We start from the raw sequence: 22,763 nt of genomic DNA on the forward strand, positions 1-22,763 counted from the left end.
ATAAAGGCAAAAGTTAACAATACAATTCTTTAAGAACCAAGACACTAAAAAGGAAGCATGGATCACATGGAAGTACCCTTAGTGTTTGTACTAGCCAGTGTACCCACCTTCTTCTCAGTCTTATGCTACACTGAGAGACATAGCCTCAGTTTAAAAGGGTCTTGCTTCCATCAGGTGGTAGAGTTCTGGTGCTACCACTATGAGGCTTCTAATCCTGGACCCCTCTGACAGGTCCATGCTTCCCATATACCTGGGAGATGGTGGTGGTGGTATCTGAATGGAGTTAACATGGGAGGTGAGATGGTATACTTTCTCTCCATCTCCTTGTCTCCCAGCACTGCCTACCATTCTCAATCACCATTCTAATAACTAGAGCCCCTTCTGGGCTGCAGCTTGGTTGGGAAGCACTCAAGGATATCGGAACAAAAGCTACCAAGAAAAAAGGGATATCTGGTTCCAATTTCTGCTCCCATGTAGAGCGGTGAAACCCAGTTTCTTGGAAGTTTACTACTGTATCTGCCTTTCCATTTCTGATTTGAAACATAGACATTCCTTCAGCTGTGAATTATGGTTAAGCTGCTCACCCCCAACTCACCCCTGCTCCTACCATTCTATGACTTGCCCGGCATAGCTACAACTTTGCCTGCAACCTGCTTCCGCCTTCTTTATTTTATGGTCACAGATATGAAGGTAGAAAGGACTTAAGGGATTTAGTCCAACCCCTTTCTTTTGGAGGGAACTGAGTCTCAGAAAAGTGAAATGACTTGCCAAGGGTCACACAGTTAATAAGTATCAGAGGCAGGACTTGAATTTGGGTCTTCCTTACTTGGTAGCTAGTAGTCTATTCAGTATACTATGCTGCCTTTTGGGTAAGCATTGTCAGTATCCCTTTAAATCTCTTCCTCTAGCACATATTTTCTACCCTTGGGCAAAAGCTCACTTAGACATCAATGCTTAGACCATATTGCTGTTCCAGTTGGAGTTCTGATAGAAGGAGGGCTGAATTGTAAGCCAGAAGACCTAGGTTCCATGGTGAAACTACTCGTATTAATTTTAAAGGTTGTAAGAACAGTTGGATCTGTACTAAAAGGGGAATTAAATTCTCCATCTTGGTATTGGCAGAAATCTGTGCCATGCTATACCTTGCATAGTTAGTTCTTCTCAAGTGGGCTTTTAGTCCTTCCTGTAATTTTCAATAAAGAGGCAGGAAAGTACATTGGAAAAGATAAAGATCATTATAGAAGGTTATTATCAAGAGAGAAAAGGTAAAAATGCATAAAGAGGCATCATTCTTCCCTCAATAGCATTTATTTAAGTTACAAAGGCTTCTTTGTAAGACTAAACAATTTACTATTGAAGCATAGCCATGATTAGAAAGAGCTAGAGTAACAAAAGACCTTTACGTTTTTTTTTAAAAATGTGATCAAGAAGATTGTTTTGTTAAAGTGAGCAGCTGGGCAGCTATGGCATCTGTTACCTAAATATAATCTTACAAGGACGGTACTGGATAAAGAAAATTCAGCATAACACTTGCTGTGAGAAATAGTGCTATCGATCCAAATAGGATATTGGTATCCACCTGTGATATCAGGTACTTCATTGAAATGCAAGTAGTTTTTTGCTAGAAGGGGAATTTGGAAAAGAATGAAGAATAAATATACTGCCAGGCTGAATGACCACCGTCCACCTCCCCCAAAACTGGTGTTATTGGTAAGCTACTAAAAATGTGATCCACCATATAATACTGTTGGCAGATTGTCCAAGGCAAAGGCCAGGGGAGTTACTCACATAGTTCAATGTAAAAAGCAAATGTGGCCATTTTGGGAAGAAAATACATCACCAAATTTCACTTCAATGTCTCAGATTCTATATACATGACTGCATGCACACATAATTGCATGCATGCATGTGCATGCATATGTGTACATATACAATAAAGCATAACACACAAACACATATATGTACACACACGAAAACATGTGTATGCATGTATGCCTGTATTCATGTATGGGGGCAGGTAGATGTTATAGTGAATAAAGTGCAAAGCCTGGTGTCAGGAAGACCTGAGTTCAAATCCAGAATCAGGTACTTCCTAGCTGTGTGACCCTGGGTAAAGGCACTGTTTACTTCAGTTTCCTCATCTTTAAAATGGAGATAAAAATAGCACCTATCTCCAGGATTGTTATGAGGATAAAATAAGAGAATGTTTGTAAAGCACTTAGCACAATGCCCAGCACATAGCAAGTGCTATGTAAAGGTTTATTATTTTTGTTATTTTGTTTCATATATGTATACTTATACATATACACATATACATATATGTAATTGCTTCAACTGTCCATTTTCTTTGAAAGGGTATAGCCAGAGGGTTACCTTATGTGCATGGAGATAATAGAGCTCATATTTTGCGATGGATGAAAATGAAGAAAATGATTTATGAATTTTGTGCTCCCTAGAGAAATGGAGAAGGAAAAGGTATTCACTGTGCAAATTTTTCCTCACATGAGGTTGTAGAAAAAGTCCAAAAAGATCATGAAAGTTAGAAGTATATTTCTAGTAGAAATTTCCACAAATTCAGTGAAACCCAGAAGAAAATGAAATCAGAAGAGATATTCCAAATCCAAGCAAGGTTATGTTTCCTTGATTAGTTCATTTGGTTCTGGCAACTGACAACATCAAATCTATTAAATGATGTGTGCTGACTGTGAACAGCTGGTTATGGAAGGGTGAAGACACCAACTGAGCCAGCTGCTTCCAAGGCAACCAATCTCTATAAGGATAGCCTGAGAGAGAGGCTACCACCAAGTGTGCTCAAAGTACAATTGGATATGGGCTTAGAATATGAGTCAGCTTCTGAGACAAGATGAAAATAAGATCCATAAAAACGTGGTAATCATAGGGCCTCCTAACTCACGCATTTTTCAACAACAATCAAAAAGAAGATATTTAACTATCAGGTACCCAATGGAGGCAAGGTACCATGCTTAGCACAGGATATGAAGACAAAATAAACAAATAAGCAAAAAAAAAAAAGTCCTTGCCCTCGTGTCATGGAGTATACATTCTACTTGGACATACAACAGAAAAGTAAATATAAATTACTGCAACAGATAAGGAAAAACAAAATTTGAGAATGAAGTGAAGACCAAAAACTAGGGGGATCCAAAAATGGCTTCATAGAGGAGGTGTTACTGGGATTTGAAGGAAGCTAATGATGTTTAGAGGTGTTGGTGGAAAGGGTGTGAATTCCAAGTTGCCATTATTTATCCAAGGGGATGCTACAAATACTACTGTGTAGTTCATGGGTTCTTAACCTAGGGTCCACCACTTTATAAAAGACAGATATAGATGGGCAAATATAGAGATAGCTATATTTCAGTATAATCTCTTGCTTTTGTAATTGTGTGCATTTTATTTGGTGCATTTAAAAACATTACTCTGAAAAGAGCCCATAGATTTTACCAGACTTCTAAGAAGGGTCCATGACACAAAGATGATTAAGAAACCCCACTGAGAGGGTTACTTGTAATAACTAAGAAACATGGATGGGGCTAGGAGACAATAAAATGAAAAACAAATATTGAAGAAATGGAGTAATAATTACTAAGATGGAAGTGATTCTCAAAAATCACAGAATTTCAGGTTTGGTATGGATCTCAGGGGTCATCTTCTCTAATCTCTGAAGCATGAATGTCTTCTACATCATCTGTAACAAATAATTCTCCATTTCCTGTTTTTGAAAAGCCTTGGGCTGGGGAACTCACCTTTCCTTATAGGAAAGCATAGTCTACACTTTATATTCATCTTCAGTTGTAAAGCAGTCTTTTGGACATGTCCTTTTTATAGTCTAGGCTCATCAGAGAAGCCTTCTTGTGCTCACACCAGTCTTCCCTATTCCAATTCCCACCCCTTCCTTTTAAAGTCCCCCACATTGGAATCATAAGCATTTTTTCTCATAGTGTTTTTTTAAAAAATCTGTTCTACTAAACTCGAGTATATATGTCAAACTATGTCCAGTATTTCTATGCTTGCCTAAGAGTGCTGCTTATTTGTATTACTTATGTACACTGTCCTTTTCCCACCACTATATTGTATATCCTTAGAATAATATCTGTTGGTCAGAAGAGATTTGTGGAAAAACAACACACAACAATGGTCACTCAGAGAATTAATATGACTAGATATGAGTCCAAACCCAATTATAAATACCCAAAAGGTAAAATTAGGGACTGTTAGATTATGGCTTTGTTAGAGTATCATGATAAAATAATGGGATTTGGCAGATGCCCAGGGGCCCCACCTGAAGATTGATTTGGAATTTACTGAGAACCTACTTAAGAATGATTAAATAGAGATGATGCCTGACTGGCCCTGAGTGGGGTGTTGTTCTCAGAGGCTGTGGACTACTGACTTCAGCAGGAAATGACCCATAACCAATCAGCTTGAAGGACCTCCCCTTTTGGGAAGGGAGACAGGAACTAGGAAGTTGAGGCTGGCTCTCTGGATTGGCCTCTTTCTTGGTTCAGAACTGGCTTGGTGGTGGGAGAAGGGGAGAACAGGAAGGTCCCCCTTTCCATCCAGGACTTTGGTGTGGTGAAGGACTTCATGTGGACTGCTATGAAAAGCAAGGGTTTCTCTCTGGCTATACGGACTCTCTCTTCACTAACTTCTAATACACTTTAATAAATCCTTAAAAGCCTAAACTCTTGCTGAATTTATCAGTGATTTTAGCCAGCTTCCCCCCCAAAACTGGGGGAGCAGGTTAGGACCCACATTTAGATTTTAAACATCACAGTATCATTGTCATTACTGATATTCTCCTATTAGTCTTCCCCATTTCCTTAAGAAGTAAATGGGGTAACTATTGTGAGACAATCAAGAAACTGGGAGAAAAGTTCAAAACACATCACAAAGCTTCAGCCAGAGTCATGAGTGCTCTGTACATTCAACATCAATCTGTTCACCTCTCCTTTGCCCACTTTAGTTCTCTCCTAAAGCAATCTAAGAAAAGCTCAAATTCAGTTAAGTAGCATGAGAAGAAATCTGACTAATCACCTTCCCCACACCCTGCTTTGCTATTATCTAGAGTATGTGAGGGAGCTCTAGGAAACAGACACTTGAACACACTATCCATCCAGTAAAAGTGCAGCTAGATGGCAGCTAGATGGCGCAGTGGATAGAGTAAAAGTGCAGCTAGGGGGCAGCTAGATGGCGCAGTGGATAGAGCACTGGCCCTGGAGTCAGGAGTACCTGAGTTCAAATCCAGCCTCAGACACTTAATACTTAGTAGCTGTGTGACCCTGGTCAAGTCACTTAACCCCAACTGCCTCACTTAAAAAAAAAAAAAAGTGCAAGTCATGGCCAATTCTGAATTTACCTTAGGATTTACTATTGTTCTCTTTAAACATCAATTGATTTATTTCATAATGGACCAAATTCTCATGCTATTGTTCTTCTTTTCTATTCAAAAACTCATGAGTTCCCAAGCACTCAACATGAACCAGTTCTCAACTACTAAAATTCCTCAAACTAATTCTCCCTCAACACCAGCTCTCTATCATTTTAAACATCAAGCAGTGGGTTTGGTGTCACATGGACCCTCATGGGTCATCCCAACCACTGAGGAGGCTGAGGCTGGTGAATGTCTTGAGCTGGGGTCTGCTGAGCTGCAGTGGGCTATGCCAATTGAGTGGGTCACTAAAGTGATTACCAATATGATAGCTCCAGGAGCAGGGGTCCCCAGGTTGTCTAGGAGAGTCAAAATGACTCAGGTCAGTAACAGAACAGTTCAAAGCTCTCTTGCTTTTCACTGGTGGGATTGGGCCTATCTGTGAGCAGCCCTGTGTTCCAGCCTGGGTGAGATGGGAAGTTGTTGTTGTTGTTATTATTTTTTTTTTCTATTGTGTCTTCTTCTTCCTGACCACATTTAAAGTTTTCTTGGCAAAGGAAATTGAGGTAAAAAGGCCTAAGAGACTTCCCCAGGGTCACAGAGCTAAGAAATGTCTGAGGCCAGATTTGAACTCAAGAGGATGAGTCTTCCTGATTTCAGGCCTAGAACTGCACCACCTAGCTGTTCCTGAAATTGGAAGATGCAGTATTAAAACAGAAACAAAAAGGAAAAGAAACAACCCTCCCCCACCCCGAACTCCAATTAGACCAATTTCCAAGTATTCCACAATCAAAACCAGTTAATGGCTACTTTCTGACATCTTTAAATAGGTCCAGGAAATCACAGTCCATTGTGGTTTCCAAAAACCTCAAGTATATCAGCATTTCGCCTTTTCTGACTTTTCTTCATAATGTGGTACCCCAGTGTAGTGGAAGACTACTGATTGATGATGACGATGATGGTGGTTATTACGATTTATATAGCACTTTAAGGCTTTCAAAGTACTTTTATATTTAACTCATTTGATCCTTAACCCTTTGAGCTAGGTGAAATTCTTATCATCTCTATTCTACAATGAAGAAACTGAGTCTGAGGTTAAATGACTTGTTCAGAGTCAACTAATTTTAGGGCCTGAGACTGGACTTGAACTCAGGTATACCCGATTCCTAGGCAGCTAGGTGGCTCTGTGGATAAAACACTATAAAATGAGCTGGAGAAGAAAATGGTAAACCACTCTAGTATCTTTGCCAAGAAAACCCCAAAAGGGGTCACAAAGAGTCAGACATGACTCAACAGCAGCTTCCTAATTGCAAGTCACTTTATCCACTGAAATGAGTAGTCAGTACTAATTTCTAGAAACTTTAATAAGATCTACTGGTTTTGGCACATAGTAAGTACTTAACACTGAGCGACTGATGAGTTAAATAATAGTTATAGTCTGTTGTATAGCATCAGAACATATTTTCTATGTCCATGTTGGAATGAATAGATCAATGAAATTTCATCTCCACTAATGAACACTCAGTCTAAACTAAGTGCCCCGATGATGCTAGACCAAAAATGATCAGGTCCATACCATAAAAAAGTGAATACAGGGCACTGAGTTGTGAAGTAGGGCAAGGAAAAACCATTTATAAAGCACTCACTATATGCCAGGTACTGTACTAGTGCATTTTACACTATTATCTCATTTAGTCGTCACAACTACCAAGGAGGTAGGTGCTTATTATTTCCATTTTACAGATGAGGAAACTGAGGTGCACAGAGGTTTAGTTGACTTACCCAAGGTTACACAGCTAGTAAGTATCTGAGGCAGGATTTTAACTCAGGTTTTCCTGACTCTAAGATTAGCATTCATATTCATTGTGATACTAGCTGCTCAAATAGATGAGCAATTAGGATTCTCACTGCCAGGGTGAAGATGCAATGATTGAGACAATAATGGTAGCTCCTATTTATAAAGCATTTTAAAGTTGACAGTTCTTTTCTTACATATCTGTGAAAGAGAGAGTATGAGTTTAATTATCCCCATTATACTCATGGGTAAACTAAGACTTATAGATTTTAAATGACTTAGTGAGTTGCAGAGAAGGGATTTGAACCTTGATCTTTTAACTTTAAATTTGATGCTATCCCCACTTGAGGGAAGATACTGAACTGCTTCAGATTAGAAATACCTGCTTGCAAAAGAAACTGGGCCTTCTGTCTATTATCTCAGTATTCTACAAATAAAAATGGTATATGAGGGAAATAAAGAAACGAGTAAAAGTGTAAAAACCAAAACAAAACACAGCATCCCTGACTTCAAACTGGAGTCATGGGGGAGACTTCGTGAAGAGAGAAAACAGACTTTCTCTTTTATAAAATGAAAACCCACAAATTTCAACTCATATTAGCTGCAGGGGGAAAACGTGAAATAATCATAGCTGAAGAATGTCTTGATAAATTTTTCAGTTGTGGTGGTTTCAAACCACATTTCTTCACATTTTTTAATGAGCTCATACCAGCATTACTTACAGCTTCTGAAAAATGATTCTTGGGATGTGTGGAATTCTTAATCTGAATTCTGGAAAATCTGGTGATTTCTGGGGAGCATATCAATTCAATTCAACTAATATTTATTAAGCTTCTACTAAGATCAAGGCATTTTACAAGAATATATACATACATATACATATGTACATATAAACATATGTACACGCATATATCTATATCTATATCTATACATTTGAACACAGAGGTCCTATTTGCAAAGAGAGTACATTTTTATAGGGAGGGGAGGAAAAATACAAATAACTGGTTATGACACAAAGGAGAATAAGATAGGTATAAAGGAGAGGTCTAGGCCAAGTGGTATGAGAAGTATGAAAAGGGAGAGAATGCATTCATTTTGAGGCCATCAGTTGAGGCTTGGTAGAGTACGGAGCATTACAATTGGAACTTGAAGGAAAGGAGGGAGGGATTCTCACAGCTAGAGATGGGAAGAAAAGAATTCATTTCAGGCATGGGGGATGTTATGAAATAAGCCAGAAAGGTAGGGCAAGATAAGAATGACGATCTATAATAGTACTGTTAGATTGGAATAGAGACTATTTGAAAGTGTATGAATGAGCTTGGATAGGGTTCAGTGACATTTTGGAGGGCCCAGAATGCCAAAGTTAGGAATTTGTGATTTATTTCCTGTTTCTGAGTCAAGGAGTGACTTGACCACAAGAACACATTTGGAAAATTACTTAAGAACTAGTATAATGGATGGATTGAAATACAGAGACAGAGGAGGTTGGACAACCCATTAGGAAACTACTACACTATTCTAGGCAAAAAGAGAAGAAATCCCAGGCCTGGACTGTAATATTTTCAGGGGGTAAAGAGGAAACCTGAATGAAGAGATATTTCAGGAGAACTAACAAGATATGGCAAACTATTGGATGCGTATGGTTGAGGAGGAAGAGCTGAAGGTGACTTCAAGGTCACTGACCTGGAAGACTTGGAGGTTGCTAATAACAAATATATAGAACGGTGAAAATTCTGGAATCCCTGTGAACCATTATAATTGACTCAAGGAAGTGTGAAAATGTAGAGCAGAGGGCTGATGCATCTTATTTCTCAGTTCCCCTGAGAAATCTGATCTGAATGTATTATTAAACTAGGGTTTAGGCTTAGTATATAAAAACATCTCAGATTTGAATCCCTGAATCTCAACATGAGATCTCATACTCAATTTTAACAGTAAAAAGTGGTTGAAACATCAACAAATATCTTTCTATACCTATTCGTATTCAATTAAAACATATCTGACTGTACACAGTAGATACCTAATGGTGACTTTTTTTATCCCTTGCAAAAGAATATAATTACTAAACTTTAGTACAGTTAACATTATTCCCAAACAAACAATGCCAAACAAGGATCTGACAACACATTTATAAACTAAAGGCATGCACTGTTATTTGAAGATAGGAATATAGATGTAGAGCAGGAAGAGACATTAAAAGTCACCTAGCTCAAATTCTTCATTTTATACATGACAAACTGAGACCCAAAGAGGGTAACTGACTTGCCCTTGGTCACAAGCATGGTAAGTGGGCAGAGACAGGATTCAAACCAAGGGTTTCTGAATTTCTGGACCACAGATTCACTGTTTCCCCCACTGTACCAGAAATCTGATACTTTGATAGTTATTGAAAACTAAAAGAAAGCAAAGGTCATTGGTTCCATACATCACCCAGTGCACTGTGAAAACATGATTAAGGTGAAGTAATAATTTTAAAAGCCCAAATGCCTGTTCAATTAAAAATCATTATATTAGATCCAGGGATAGATATTTCTTTCATTTCTAAACATGTCTTCAGAATTTGAAATCTAAGGTCAAGTAAGCTATTTGGGCTTTTGGAGGAAAAGAAAGTTTAATGTAATTTCTTTGAACAAGATCCCACTCTATTGTGAGGAGCAATACCACTGTGGGTAGTTAATGAAGGGAAAAGGGTGACACTAAAAAACCCAAAAAACTACCCCATTAAAGACAGTATGGTGGACATGGTATAATGGGAAAATGAGTCTCAAACCTGAGTTTCAGTCCCAGGCCCCACCTTTAAACAGGTGAGTGGCATTGATGAAGTCCCTTGACTTCTTTGGTCCTCAGGTGCTTGGTTGGTCAAATGAGTTGGGTAGATGGAAAGATCTCTGTGATCCTTTTCAGCTCTAACCTTGTGTTGGTTCTAAACATAAAACTTCTTTGCTACAATAAATAGGATTCATGTAGGGGCATGGGGGGTGCATGAGCACATCTAGGGTGAGATTTTCTTTCAGTACATACTCAACAAGAAGAGAGGTTTTAGGAAATAGAACATTTCAATTCACTTCCGAAAATAACATTTTAATCTTAATTCATAGCAATGCATGATATTTCATTGGCTTTAGAGCTTGAAGAACCTTAGAGATCCTCTAATATCCCTTATTTTTTTGAAGAAGGATACTGAGGCCTAGAACAATTAAGCATCGTTTGATTCAATAACAAATCATTTCAGCCCATGATATGAGATGTCTACTATGTTCAAGGTCTTGGGACAAAAGTAAAATTGTCCTTTGACCTAAAAAACCCCTTACATCTCACTTCCTCCAAATGACACAGTAAGTAGCAAAATCAGGATTTGAACATAGGTTCTTAGAATTTCAAGGCTTTTTCTACTTTTCCACAAGACTATACAAATAATAATTATTATTTTAATAAAATATTATAATTTCATTATGGTTTATTATTAGAAACATGGGAAACTAACTTTTAACATGTCATATATTATCATTATTATAGTGAAATATCTCACTAATGGAGTTTCTAGAAATCAGTGGCAGAATAAATAATTAAATCTGGGAATTTTTTGCTCTTATCTTTGCTCTTACTTGCATTGTGAGCTGATTTTGTTATCACTTTTAAGCTTTGAAAATGCTACAGGGTCTAAAGGCTACCTTGTAGAATGGAGCTGTCCTCGGTACTGGTGAAGGTTCTTATTCAGCTGTTCAAAATGAGGTTTTCCTGACCATATCCCTTCCTTGCTCCCAACTCCAAATGTCCTCTTTCGCTAACTGCCTAGTATTTTAGTACGTATATAGTAAATAGGAAAGGCTAGATTAGAAACGAGGTGTGTAGTTTGTATTTATTCAGCATATGCTTATAGATGCACCTATCTCCTCCAATTGAATGCAAGCCCTTTGAGAAAAGGGATTGTTTCTTTGATTGTGTTTTTATCCTTAACATCTAGCACAGTGTCTGACACATAATAGGTGCTGAATAAGGTATGACTAGTTAACTGACTGATGGATTGTTGAAATGCCTGAGATAAAAATTAAGGATAAAGGAAATGTGAATGACATCTCTAAATTAAAGATTCTTTTTAAAATTTTTGGTGGGGCAATGAGGGTTAAGTGACTTGCCCAGGGTCACACAGCTAAGAAGTGTCAAGTGTCTGAGGCTGGATTTGAACTCAGGTTCTCCTGAATCCAGGGTCAGTGCTTTAGCCACTGTGCCACTTACCTGCCCCCTAAATTAGAGATTCTTAACCTGAAGTCAATGAGACCTAAGTGGTTCATGGATAAATTTCAGGTTGTCTGAGGATTTAGGTGGGGAAAATTGCATCTTTATTTTTATTAGAAGTTCTAATAAGGTTATTACTGAATCCTAACTGGAATATAACATTTCCGTTGATTATTTAAAAGCATTCTTCTTTTTTTTTTTAATTTTTTTTTAAGTGAGGCAATTGGGGTTAAGTGACTTGCCCAGGGTCACACAGCTAGTAAGTGTTAAGTGTCTGAGGCCGGATTTGAACTCAGGTACTCCTGACTCCATGGCTGGTGCTCTATCTACTGTGCCACCTAGCCGCCCCTAAAAGCATTATTCTTAAAAAGGCTCCAAAAGTTTCCACAGATAGTCATAGGGGTCCATGAAAAAAATTAAAAAAAAAAGATTCAGACTCTCTTCTCTATGTCATGAAATGATGGTTCTGAAAGGAAGATGTCCTGGTTAAAGCAGAGACAAACAACTATTCTGAATCTGCTAAGTATTTCATTTTTGCAAGAGAAAACATTAGATAATTCCCTCTTGCTCCATCCTTTACCCTTTCCACCAAGGCTTATTTTTTTTTAGGCGGGGAAATGGGGGTTAAGTGACTTGCCCAGGGTCACACAGTCAGTAAGTGTCTAAGGCCGGATTTGAAGTCAGGAACTCCTGAATCCAGGGCTGGTGCTTTATCCACTGCGCCACCTAGCCGCCCCCCATTTTTTAAAATCTTAATCACTCTTCTTTTCCCCCTAGTGATGATTAGTAGGATGGGTTATTTGATGTTTCCTTTCTGTTTTTTACTAACATGAACATAGGGTGCTTCATAAATATCACTGTATGTGTGAATGAAAAAGCATTTATTAAATGCTTACTACACTTAAAGCACTATGTAACACAAAAGTGGTAAGTGCTGAGGATACAAAAAGAAAAATAAGGCAGTGCGTACTTTAAAGGAACTCACATTCTAATAGTGTGAAACATGATTTTGATGTGGGGTCAACCGAGGTTAACATCTTAATTTAGTCATGCAGAAATCACTTTAAATAATACCTTTAAAAAGTACAATTTTGAAAAGTAGGAAAGCTGTCATAAAGGTCCACTAAAAATAAATCTCATGTCCACACATGTATTTATACTTAACATAATATTTTGAGGCAGAAACAGAGACTGGGCACTCAAAACAAAAATATATTTATGAAAGAATCACGATAAAGTGCATTTGATAATTTACAAAGCATTTCCCTAGATACATGTTTTCTTGCTATAATTTGTAAATGCTAACACTTTTAGAAGATGGTTGAGTCTGGGGTGGTCTACTCACAAAACTTGTTTAATCATTTTGACAAGATTAATCTCCCAGTCAATTAACTAAGCCATGAAATCAAACAATTAGTCAAATGGATTATGGGGCATCAGAGAGAAAAATAATTGAAAACACAAAAATTACAATTTTATTGAATCTTTAAAATGTTTCAAATAGTGTCTTTGTTGCAACAGATCTAACTGTAGACCTCCTAAGACACTCACCTCTTAGCAAGTACCAGTCCACACACTCACATCCATTAAATGACTAAGAAGTCGGGAATAATATGACTTTGGAAAAAGCCTTAAATAAATATATAGGTTATCAAAGGGAACTGAATGTCTCCATGACTTGACTTTTCCCCTGCACTGCAGGGTATTATTTCTGTTTTCACTGACTTTCAAGAGAATTCATGTTAGAAATTACATCAAAATGATTAAAGTTAAAAGACAGAAGAGTTGTAGTAAAAACATTTAAAATGCCAGTGGTTTTAGTACATTTGTCTGTCTGTCTGTCTGTCTGTCTCTCAGACTTCTTCACAATGACCCTTGTCTGGAAATATGTCCTACAGAATTATATATTTTCTATTGCTCTGAACCTTATAAGCTCAGTTTTGCTTGCCTACATGTAACAAAGACACATCAACGTTATTGGATTATACAACACCTTGAAATAACCATATATCACTTTTTATGCCACCTATTAGGTGTTAATAACAATATTTTTTGTTGCTTTTGGACAGTTGCTGTGATTTAATTTGGCTAGGAAACTTCTTCAGTAGTACAACTCAGTACCTGTTCTGCAACTTAAGAATCTTAAAGAGTTTCTTTTTTTTTTATTTTTTTTTTGCAGGGCAATGGGGGTTAAGTGACTTGCCCAGGGTCACACAGCTAGTAAGTGTCAAGTGTCTGAGGCCAGATTTGAACTCAGGAACTCCTGAATTCAGGGCCGGTGCTTTATCCACTGCGCCATCTAGCTGCCCCTTTAAAGAGTTTCTTGAGGGGACACAGAGATGTAACTTAACTATAGTCACAGCTAGTATGTCAAAATTGGTTCTTGAACCTAATTCTTACTGGCTTTTGAGGTCAAGTCTTTGTTCGTTACATGGCACACTCACTCCAAGTTTAAATATAGATAGATAAATGCCCATCTAATTGAGTAGACAAACACTGTAATGACTCTAAAAACTTGGACAGCAAACAATTGTATAGGCACATATAAAAATGGAATCACTTCCAGGAGCCTAATATTAAGAAAGAAAATTTCAAAATTTTTCTGCTTAATGATCATAGCTAATTAAATAGATTTCCTTAACAAGTTAGCAAAAGAATATAACTTTGGAATTAACAAGAAAATGAATACTGATAAAATCAGAGACTTAACACAAGTGACAATGACACAAAATTTGAAGCCTGATCATGAGAGAACTCTAAAGATGAATGGAGAAAATGTCAGCCTCAAGAGCTATTTATCTTATTCATCAAATATAGTGAACAAAAGAGAAATAAGATAAAATTAATTTAATAATCACTTCCAAATTACATGATTGTTTTATAGGGAGAGGTGAGATAAAAATGAATATCTTTGGCTAAAATGTTTTTTGATTGTGTTATTCTTAAGAAAATGTCTGAACTCAAAATTAAAGGCAAGCAAGGAGGCTCTTGGTATGTCAGAAGACTCTCTTTAGAAATGCGATGTTACAAGCAGTTCAAACAAGGAAGTAAACAAATTACCTGTTTCCATTTTCCCATCCTGAGCAGCAGGTCCATCAGGAATTACACTTTTCACCTGAAGAAACTCATCAGGTTCATCTCCCCCAATGATGGTAAATCCAAAGCCCATATTGCTCTTTTTCAGAATTGTGCTTAGGAAAGTGCCTTTCAGTTGTGATGCATCCCGGGTGAAAAGCGGCTTTTCTACATTGGTCAAAACAAGTAAAAGAAAAAAGTACATACTTAAGCCAAGTCAGAGTTCATGAGAAAACTAGGCACTACTAGCAACAGAAGTGGTGGATGTGGTGACATTTTTATATTAAGTGAAATAAAGAGGTGGTGGGTGGTGTGAACATTCCAATAGAAACACAGATATTAGTACTCTAGTCTAGACTAAAGGAGATAAGTCATGACAAACTCTCGGACACCTTCATTTCAGTTTTGGCCCTGAAATGGGTGGAAGCTGATGGAGAGGTTTTTTTTTATTAACCTTTATAGGCCACTATTGCCATTTAGTAAATCACCTCTCCCGGTGCTCAAATGCAGTTCCTACCTGGCACCAAAGAATTCAGAGTATCTGTGTTCAATTACAAGGTGTGCACATGTCTGTGATCATTACTACATGCAAGAAGGCTCAATGGGCAAATAACTTTGTTTTCTTAATGCTAAATTCTTAAGAGTGTGGAGATCATGGGATTATAGGTTTCAAACTAGAAGAGACCTTATTGACCATTCAGTCCATCCCCTCATTTTATAGATAAGGAAACTGAGGCTTTCAGAGGTTAAGTGACTTGGCCAAGGTCACCCCTAACAAGTTGCAGATAGGATTTGAATATAGCTCCTCTGACTCCAAGTCCCATGCTCTTTCCACAGCAACAGGAGGAAGAAGCAGAATTTTATCAATTGACATTGCAGGGGGCAAGCAACTGAAGATGGGGACTGAATTTCCCACTTCCTATCTTCACATTTTGAGATGGTGGGTGCATAATCAGAGAAAATCTACTGGCCTGTAGATGTTCAAGATATTTCAAAGAGTGAGTAGCTCATTCACAAAAACCTTGACTTTTTGTTTCTATAACTCATTACTCTTAAGAGTAGAAAATATGTGTATCCCAAGGTTTAGATAATTCCATTGATACACAAAAAGAAACATATCAGCATTTTTTACCATTGAAAGTTCTTTGGCCTAGTTGCATAGCTTTGTTTATCAATACATCGCACAATTTACCGTTCAGATAGTATTCTGTTATAAAACATGTATGGGTACATTTGTATGTGTGCATGTACAGAATGGAAATTCTTTACAACATGATGTAGAGAGACCAATTTAATAGTGTCTTTATAAGTTAAGTGGATTGCATTAGACTTCTATCAGCTAAAATGGTTATGTTGAGAGTAGGGGAATGGACACTATTTGACCTATGGTATGCATGAACTATAAACAATGAGTCATGTTATAATAGGTTTCTTCTGGGTCTGTTCAGCTATCTACCTCCGTCTCACATCTTTATTTATAAGAAACTTCCAACTTCAAAATGTTTTTTTTTTTTATAAAAGCAAGTGAAGGAAACATAATCTTTTCACCTACACATATTAACTTTTGTCTTTGACAGTGACATTTACGATTGGTGAGATGACAGTCTGGTGACCTTTACATCCATTTTCAATGTGCTGCCACGGGGCAGTGTGAAAATTACTAACAGGCAAGAATGGGCCTCCCCAGGCTTCCAGAGCCTCTCTCCAGTGTTTTAATTTGTGAGAAAAAGTACCAAAAAAATAGGTGAAAAGGTCGTGATGCAACTTATCCCACTACTTGGTACAATAGTGTAGCTAGGCCCAACAAGCGGCACTGGGACATACCATACAGACTGTATTTTCCAGCATTGTCGCGCCGATAGTAAGACAAGTCATTCACGCTGCGAGACCGCTCAAGTGCAGGGCGTGGGTGAACATATTTAGGCCTAGGTAATGTCGATGAGGAGCTGTCTACTGTTACAAAGGAGAACAAGCCTCATTCTTGGGCTATGTCTTTTATGAACAAAACAAAACAAAAACAAAAACAAAAAAAAAGAAAACCAAAAACCAAACCAAACCAAAACAAAAAAACTTACGCGTCTCTATGAATCCCGACAATTTATAGTACTGTTCGGTCAAAGCCCATTAATCTTCACCCTAGCAACATGCTGTCAACTCTTATAAAATGATGCTTGAAGCCCTAATTTAATCTGTGGTTGCTAGATGCATTAGGTTAGAACCATAGTAAATACCAGCTAAAGCTAATAGAGGAAAAAAAAAAGCCAATCAATCATTCTAAATAGTCTAAGCTCAAGGCATTTTCCGAACAGTAGGCAGTTTGATCGACAATCCCCCCCCTCCCTGAGCTGTGATATGCTGACATAGTACTGTACCTCGGAAACTTGGGGCCTGCAAAGGCTTTGTTCCAAGTTCTGTGTTGGGCATGTTATGTTGTTGTAGTTTTCGTTTGGCTTCCAGGACGGGGTTTTCAAATTGTGTTCTTCTATTTATGTGGCTAGAAAATAAAATTTCAAATTAGGAGAAAAAAGTGAAGCCACGTCAGGCGAAGGCATTTCATAGATGTGGTGGGATAAATATCTATATGTATCTATTGCACATATGTATCTGCATGTTGTGAGGGTGATTTGGGATTCCTAGGGGAACATTACATAGTATGCACAGCAACAGAATCCGCATCCTTGCATGTGGTTGGCCTCTGCATGTTTCTGTTACTACAGGGAAAGATCAGTGGCCTGTAGAAACATTGCTATCCCTAAATTATGCATGATTCAAGTCAAATGAGGGACCGGAGTATACACTTGCTTTCTGATCTACTGTGTTACCCTGTGGGACTTGAAACTAGACCTGTGATTTGATTGATATAGAGAACTTCCAGATAGGGAAAATCCTTCTACCAATGCAGATAACCACCTTCTTTGCAACTTAAAGTCTTAAAAAGCTGTTGAGAACACTGAGAGGTGAAGTACTTGGCTAGAGTTATTCATAGTGTTATGTGCCACAGGCAGGATTGTGAACCCAGGTCTTCCTGATTTAGAGGTCAGTTCTCTAACTACTGTTATAACTTGCCTTGAATGCATCCCAAAGATAAAGGACAGACAGCAGACAGAATTCTTATTGGCTAGTTTTGAAGAAAAGGGGGATCATCCATGCTTTACAGAGACCCTTGATATATAGGATTCCACTAAATACTTGTGGCAATATGGGTCTAAATTTGGAGCAAGGTGAAAAAATACACTTTATGGAAGTCAGAGATCCTATGGCTTATGTTGAAGGATTTACAGGCCTAAAATGAAGTACCTTATAGTCCAGAAGGTCAATGCAGAGAAAAACTGAGACTTAAGGGTTAGAGTTCATCACAGGAGGTAAAAAACTCTCTCTCTCTCTCTCTCTCTCTCTCTCTCTCTCTCTCTCTCTCTCTCTCTCTCTCTCTCTCTCTTTCTCTCTCTCTCCTCCCTCCCTCCCTCCCTTCTACCCTCCAAAAATATATATACACACACACACACACAGAGTTCATACTGCATGGCTAAAACTACAAACAAGGAAATCAGTTCTGTAATAGAGTAAAATAAAGGGAGCCAAACAACACAAGAGGACTCTAAGTAATCTACTGCTTTTTAAAGGCAGAAGAGACCCTGGTAACTGATGGCGAAGAAAAGTTGCTCCAAGGGAGTTCATGCGGTGCATATTATGATCTAATGCTTTTTAATCTTCAAAGGAGAGTCAGATAACATTGCCATGAGCAGAATAAGGCTAAAAAACAAGGACAGAAGAGGAAAGTAAAATGCCTATGACACAATCTGATCCCTGCCTTTTCAAAGATCCAAGTTTGCAGCTTAAACTGATTCATAGATCCTCTCCATCAAGAGAGTTCTATCTAGTGCCCTGACTTTTAAAGAAATGAAGACAGATTGAAATGATTTGGTTTATTGGAAGATGAAACAAACTAGTTTGACCATTTTCCCCATTAAAATAAACACAAAAATGCAAGGTTTTGACTAAATAAAACCATTATGAGCTATAACAACTGGAAATTTATAACAATTTATTCCATGGAATGCAATTTTTAATTTTTTTTTGATAATGATATCTTTTTTGTTTTTGTTTTGTTTTATTGTTTTTTTTGGTGGGGCAATGGGGGTTAAGTGACTTGCCCAGGGTCACACAGCTAGTAAATGTCAAGTGTCTGAGGCCAGATTTGAACTCAGGTACTCCTGAATCCAAGGCCAGTGCTTTATCCATGGAATGTAGTTTAAAAATTAAAATGAACTTTTTTTTGTTTACAAAATTATGTTATGGGATGTGCTGGTGTGTGAGAGGGGATACACCTTACTAGTTAACACATGGAAGATCCAAACAATAAACTGGGCCTTCTTCAGATGGGATCTCATGTTGAAGCTCTAGTTGTTCTCAGGAAAAATGATGCTTGGGGTACTTACTGATACTGACCTCTGATTAAGGCAACTATCTGAGGACTCAAATTTTGGTATTTTATTTTAGAAAAGTTGATCTTACTTCCAAGGTTAGAATTAGGATCATTGTAGCGGTACTTGCCTTAAAAATAAATGTGAGTGCCTTATTATGAAATAGTCCATGACAAATTTGCTTTCTATATAATTTCTCTCCAAGGTGAAAAATGCTGTAGTGAATTTCTGGTGTGCTAGATAAGTTTTTGATGACTGCAGTTTGTATTTTACAAAGAAAAAAAAAAGATAAAGGGAATTTCTCTGATGTATATTTGGAGTCAGAGGACTTGGATTCAAACCTTAGCTCTGATAATTAACTACTTATGGGACAATGGACAAATAATTTTACTTCTTTAAGCCTCAGTTACTTCATCTGTAAAATGGGTGAAATAATATTTGTACTACCTTAGGGGAGCCCCTTAAATCACAGGCAATAGGTGAATGGAACAGTGATTTAATTAGTATAGGGAATTCCTGGATGAGGAAAGTCATTCTACTAACTCAGGTCAATACTTAGAGAGTTATCTAGAGCACTGAGATTTTACCCAAGGTCACAATTCAGTATGTGTTCTATATGGGGTTTGAGCTCCGATCTTCCCTACCTTGGGGCTGTCCCTGAATTCACTATGTCCTATCCTCTGTAGTTTCGCATGGTAGAGGGGATGTACTGCCACTCTATCCTTATGTAACTTCACTCTTTCATTCCACTTGAGAGATGCCTAAATGCCTACAACCCTGAACTCTGCCATACTCATTCTGTTTTTAGTTGAGACAGAGAGAGAGAGAGAGAGAGAGAGAGAGAGAGAGAGAGAGAGTGAGAGAGTGAGAGTTGGGGCAGGGCAGATATATTTTTATGGTCTTTACTTATTCTGGTTAGTGATGAAGACAAAGTTTAATTCAACAGCTTTGAAATATAGCATAATGTGAGCATGTTCTCTTCTATTCAAATGTGTCCCACTGAAATGAGGAGCACTATCTCTCATGCATCCATTTATCCTTTAGAACACACATTTTCAGGTACCTCCCTGGAAACTTTTTATTTCTGGGAAAGCATGTCATGGCTGAGGTGCCTATAATTGCAAATCATTATTTTTGCTAGATAAGAATTTTCACCATTTGCCCTATCAACATCACATAGCTTTATTTGAAGAGTCAATAAGACTACTCTGTCTTACATTAAAGCCACTTCCCAGAATTCTTTGAGAACAAAAATACCAATAAGTTATCCAGAAATCTGGCATTCTTTTTCTCCCAAATAGTGAAAGTTGAATGTTAGTTTAGTACCCTAAGCTAATTGCCAGAAACCATTTACATTGGACAAATGAAGTCATTCATTTAAAATCTTTAAAATGCTCCCAAGCTCTCAATGGGCCATCACAAAGAAAAGTGATTGTCTATGAATAGGGAAGCCTTGTCTTCCTCATGCTTCCAACATGAATAGCTTAATTCAGTTTAGCAATGATACTGTGGGCTGGAGATGGGAATAAAGGATGTAAGGACAGAACACCATCATCATCCCTATTGCCTATCCTTTGTCCCATAATTACTATCTATCACACCCAGCCTCCATGGAGTAACAGAGTCTGGGAAGCAACTATAGAATTTCTATCAGGAGTTCTCACTGTTTATGACTATGTGCAGTCTTGTCACATACATTGTGTTGGTGAATCTTTATGGCATACAGTATTAGGTTCCAAGAGCCATACAAAATGGTCATACACTGAAGAGCCCTATTTCATCCTCAACTGGCTGAGCAAGACAGAAGAGAGAGACAAACAGATACAGAGATATGTCCTTGTGGGAACTGCAAGGGACACATACAAAGTTGAGGAGCCATTATCTCTTATTTTCCCACATATCCTTCCATTCGATCAGCTGCGGGGGAGCCTCATGTTCCCTGGAAAAAGGAACTTGAAACAAGTTCACATTCAGGAGCCAGGGGTTTGCAACCCTGGGATCCAAAACTTGATTTTTAAAAATTTTGGTAACTGTATTTCAATATAATTGGTTTTCATAGTAATCCTATATATTTTGTTTTAGGCACTAAATATTATTCTGAGAAGGGATCCAGAGGTTTCATTGGATTGCCAAAGTGGTTTCTGACTCAAAAAAAGTTAAGAATAATTGCAGGGTGTCAAATAAAACTAGGCGTTACTTTTGAATTCAGAAAAGTTGTTTTGGGTATTTACTACTAGATTAAACAAAATCCTACCAAACTATTGACATATGCACATTATCCAGTATCATGTTATCTTGAAGTACAATTTTTATTCTTATTCTGTCACTGAGAGTGCCTATGCATTATAGATTATAGTTGAGTATGTAAAGACATGGAAATAAAGTCACTGTGTATTTTTAATAAAAAAAATCATTGCAGGAGAAGAAGGAATATATTAAGGAATAATTTGTCTTCATGGAGATTGGAAAGCTTTCCTGCTAAAATCTTTGGGAGTTTTGGCTGAAATTTGGACATTGGACCTGGAGTCAGGAAGACATAAATTCAAGCATTCCCTTGGTTAGTAGCTCTGTGACCTTGGGCAAGTCATTTAACCTCTGTCTGCCTTAATTTCTTCATTTGCAAAATGGGGATGATAACACCTACCTCCTAGGGTGGTTGTGAGGATCAAATGAAATAATATTTGTAAAGAGCTCTGCAAAATTTAAAGTGTGATATTTAAAGAGTGCTGCTCTTCCTCCTCTCCCTCCTAAATATTGCATTATGCAGTCATAGTTTGTGAATGCCAGAGACACTCACCCGCCAATTTCCCTAGAGACAAAGTGCCTCCGACATCATCCCCAAACAGAGTTTCTTTCAGTTTAAAGCCCATGGGATAGTCAAGAAACCTCTACTTGGATAACAGAGACAAGCAAGGGATCTGAAGGGAGTGGGTTTTTAATTCCTAGTTCCTTGAGTCACATACTGGAGGGGAGGAGATGAAAATAAGATGACTGTAGATAGTTAGCCCAGGTCTGGGATTTAGGAGGCAAGGGGAAGTAGAGGAAAGAATGTTGGAATTGGACCCATTCAAATCCTAGACTCACAAATTACTATCATTGTGACTCTGGCCAAGCCACTAATCCTTTCTAGGCCTCACTTTCCTTATGTGTCAAAATAAGGCTTTGGACCAGATGGATTCCTTTCAGCTCCAAATCTATGATTCGGTAATTCCTCATTAAGCAGAGCTTCCTCCATACCAGAATCTTTTACATTTTAAATGAGAGGAAGGGGGTGGCTAGGTGGCACAGTGGATAAAGCACCGGCCCTGGATTCAGGAGTTCCTGAGTTCAAATTCGGCCTCGGACACTTGATACCTACTGGCTGTGTGACCCTGGGCAAGTCACTTAACCCCCATTGCCCCACCCAAAAAAAAAATTAAAATTAAAAAATTAAATGAGAGGAAAAGAAATTCTATATTCTCTCCTCCACTGTTCTCTGGTGCCTATTAAGGATGACATAGAGTTTTATGAAGAGTCATGAATTATGTCCTTGTGGGAATGATATCTGGCCACAGTATCCTAACTTATTTTGATTGCCAGCTCAGGAAAAGATCCTGAAATGTGTATGTGTGGGAGGCTTATTCCACTGGTATATTTCCTGGGCTGTCAAGACAGGTGTACTCTTAAGTATATTAAGTCACACTGATGAAGTCAGAGCCTGGATGTAGGCTTTAGGCAAACAGTTCAGAGGACTTATGAATATGCAGTACAATTTCAATAAAATGTAGTTCAATTTAATTTTCGTTAAGAAGAAGGCTTGTAAAGTGGGGGAAAACCCTTAATTTGGAATCTGATGGGGCTACCTGGC

At 37.9% G+C, this 22,763-nt stretch overlaps 1 protein-coding gene across 1 annotated transcript in view; it reads right to left on the bottom strand.

Moving 5' to 3' along the window:
* MAGI2 (membrane associated guanylate kinase, WW and PDZ domain containing 2) overlaps positions 1-22,763 on the bottom strand; it is a 1,715,773-nt gene that overhangs the window by 377,366 nt on the left and 1,315,644 nt on the right. Inside the window, 2 exon segments of the mRNA XM_043965407.1 lie at positions 14,481-14,663; positions 16,868-16,989. Of these exon segments, the coding sequence (XP_043821342.1) occupies positions 14,481-14,663; positions 16,868-16,989 (305 nt within the window).

This window comes from Dromiciops gliroides, chromosome 5 (assembly GCF_019393635.1).
Source record: "Dromiciops gliroides isolate mDroGli1 chromosome 5, mDroGli1.pri, whole genome shotgun sequence".
Taxonomy (NCBI): domain Eukaryota; kingdom Metazoa; phylum Chordata; class Mammalia; order Microbiotheria; family Microbiotheriidae; genus Dromiciops; species Dromiciops gliroides.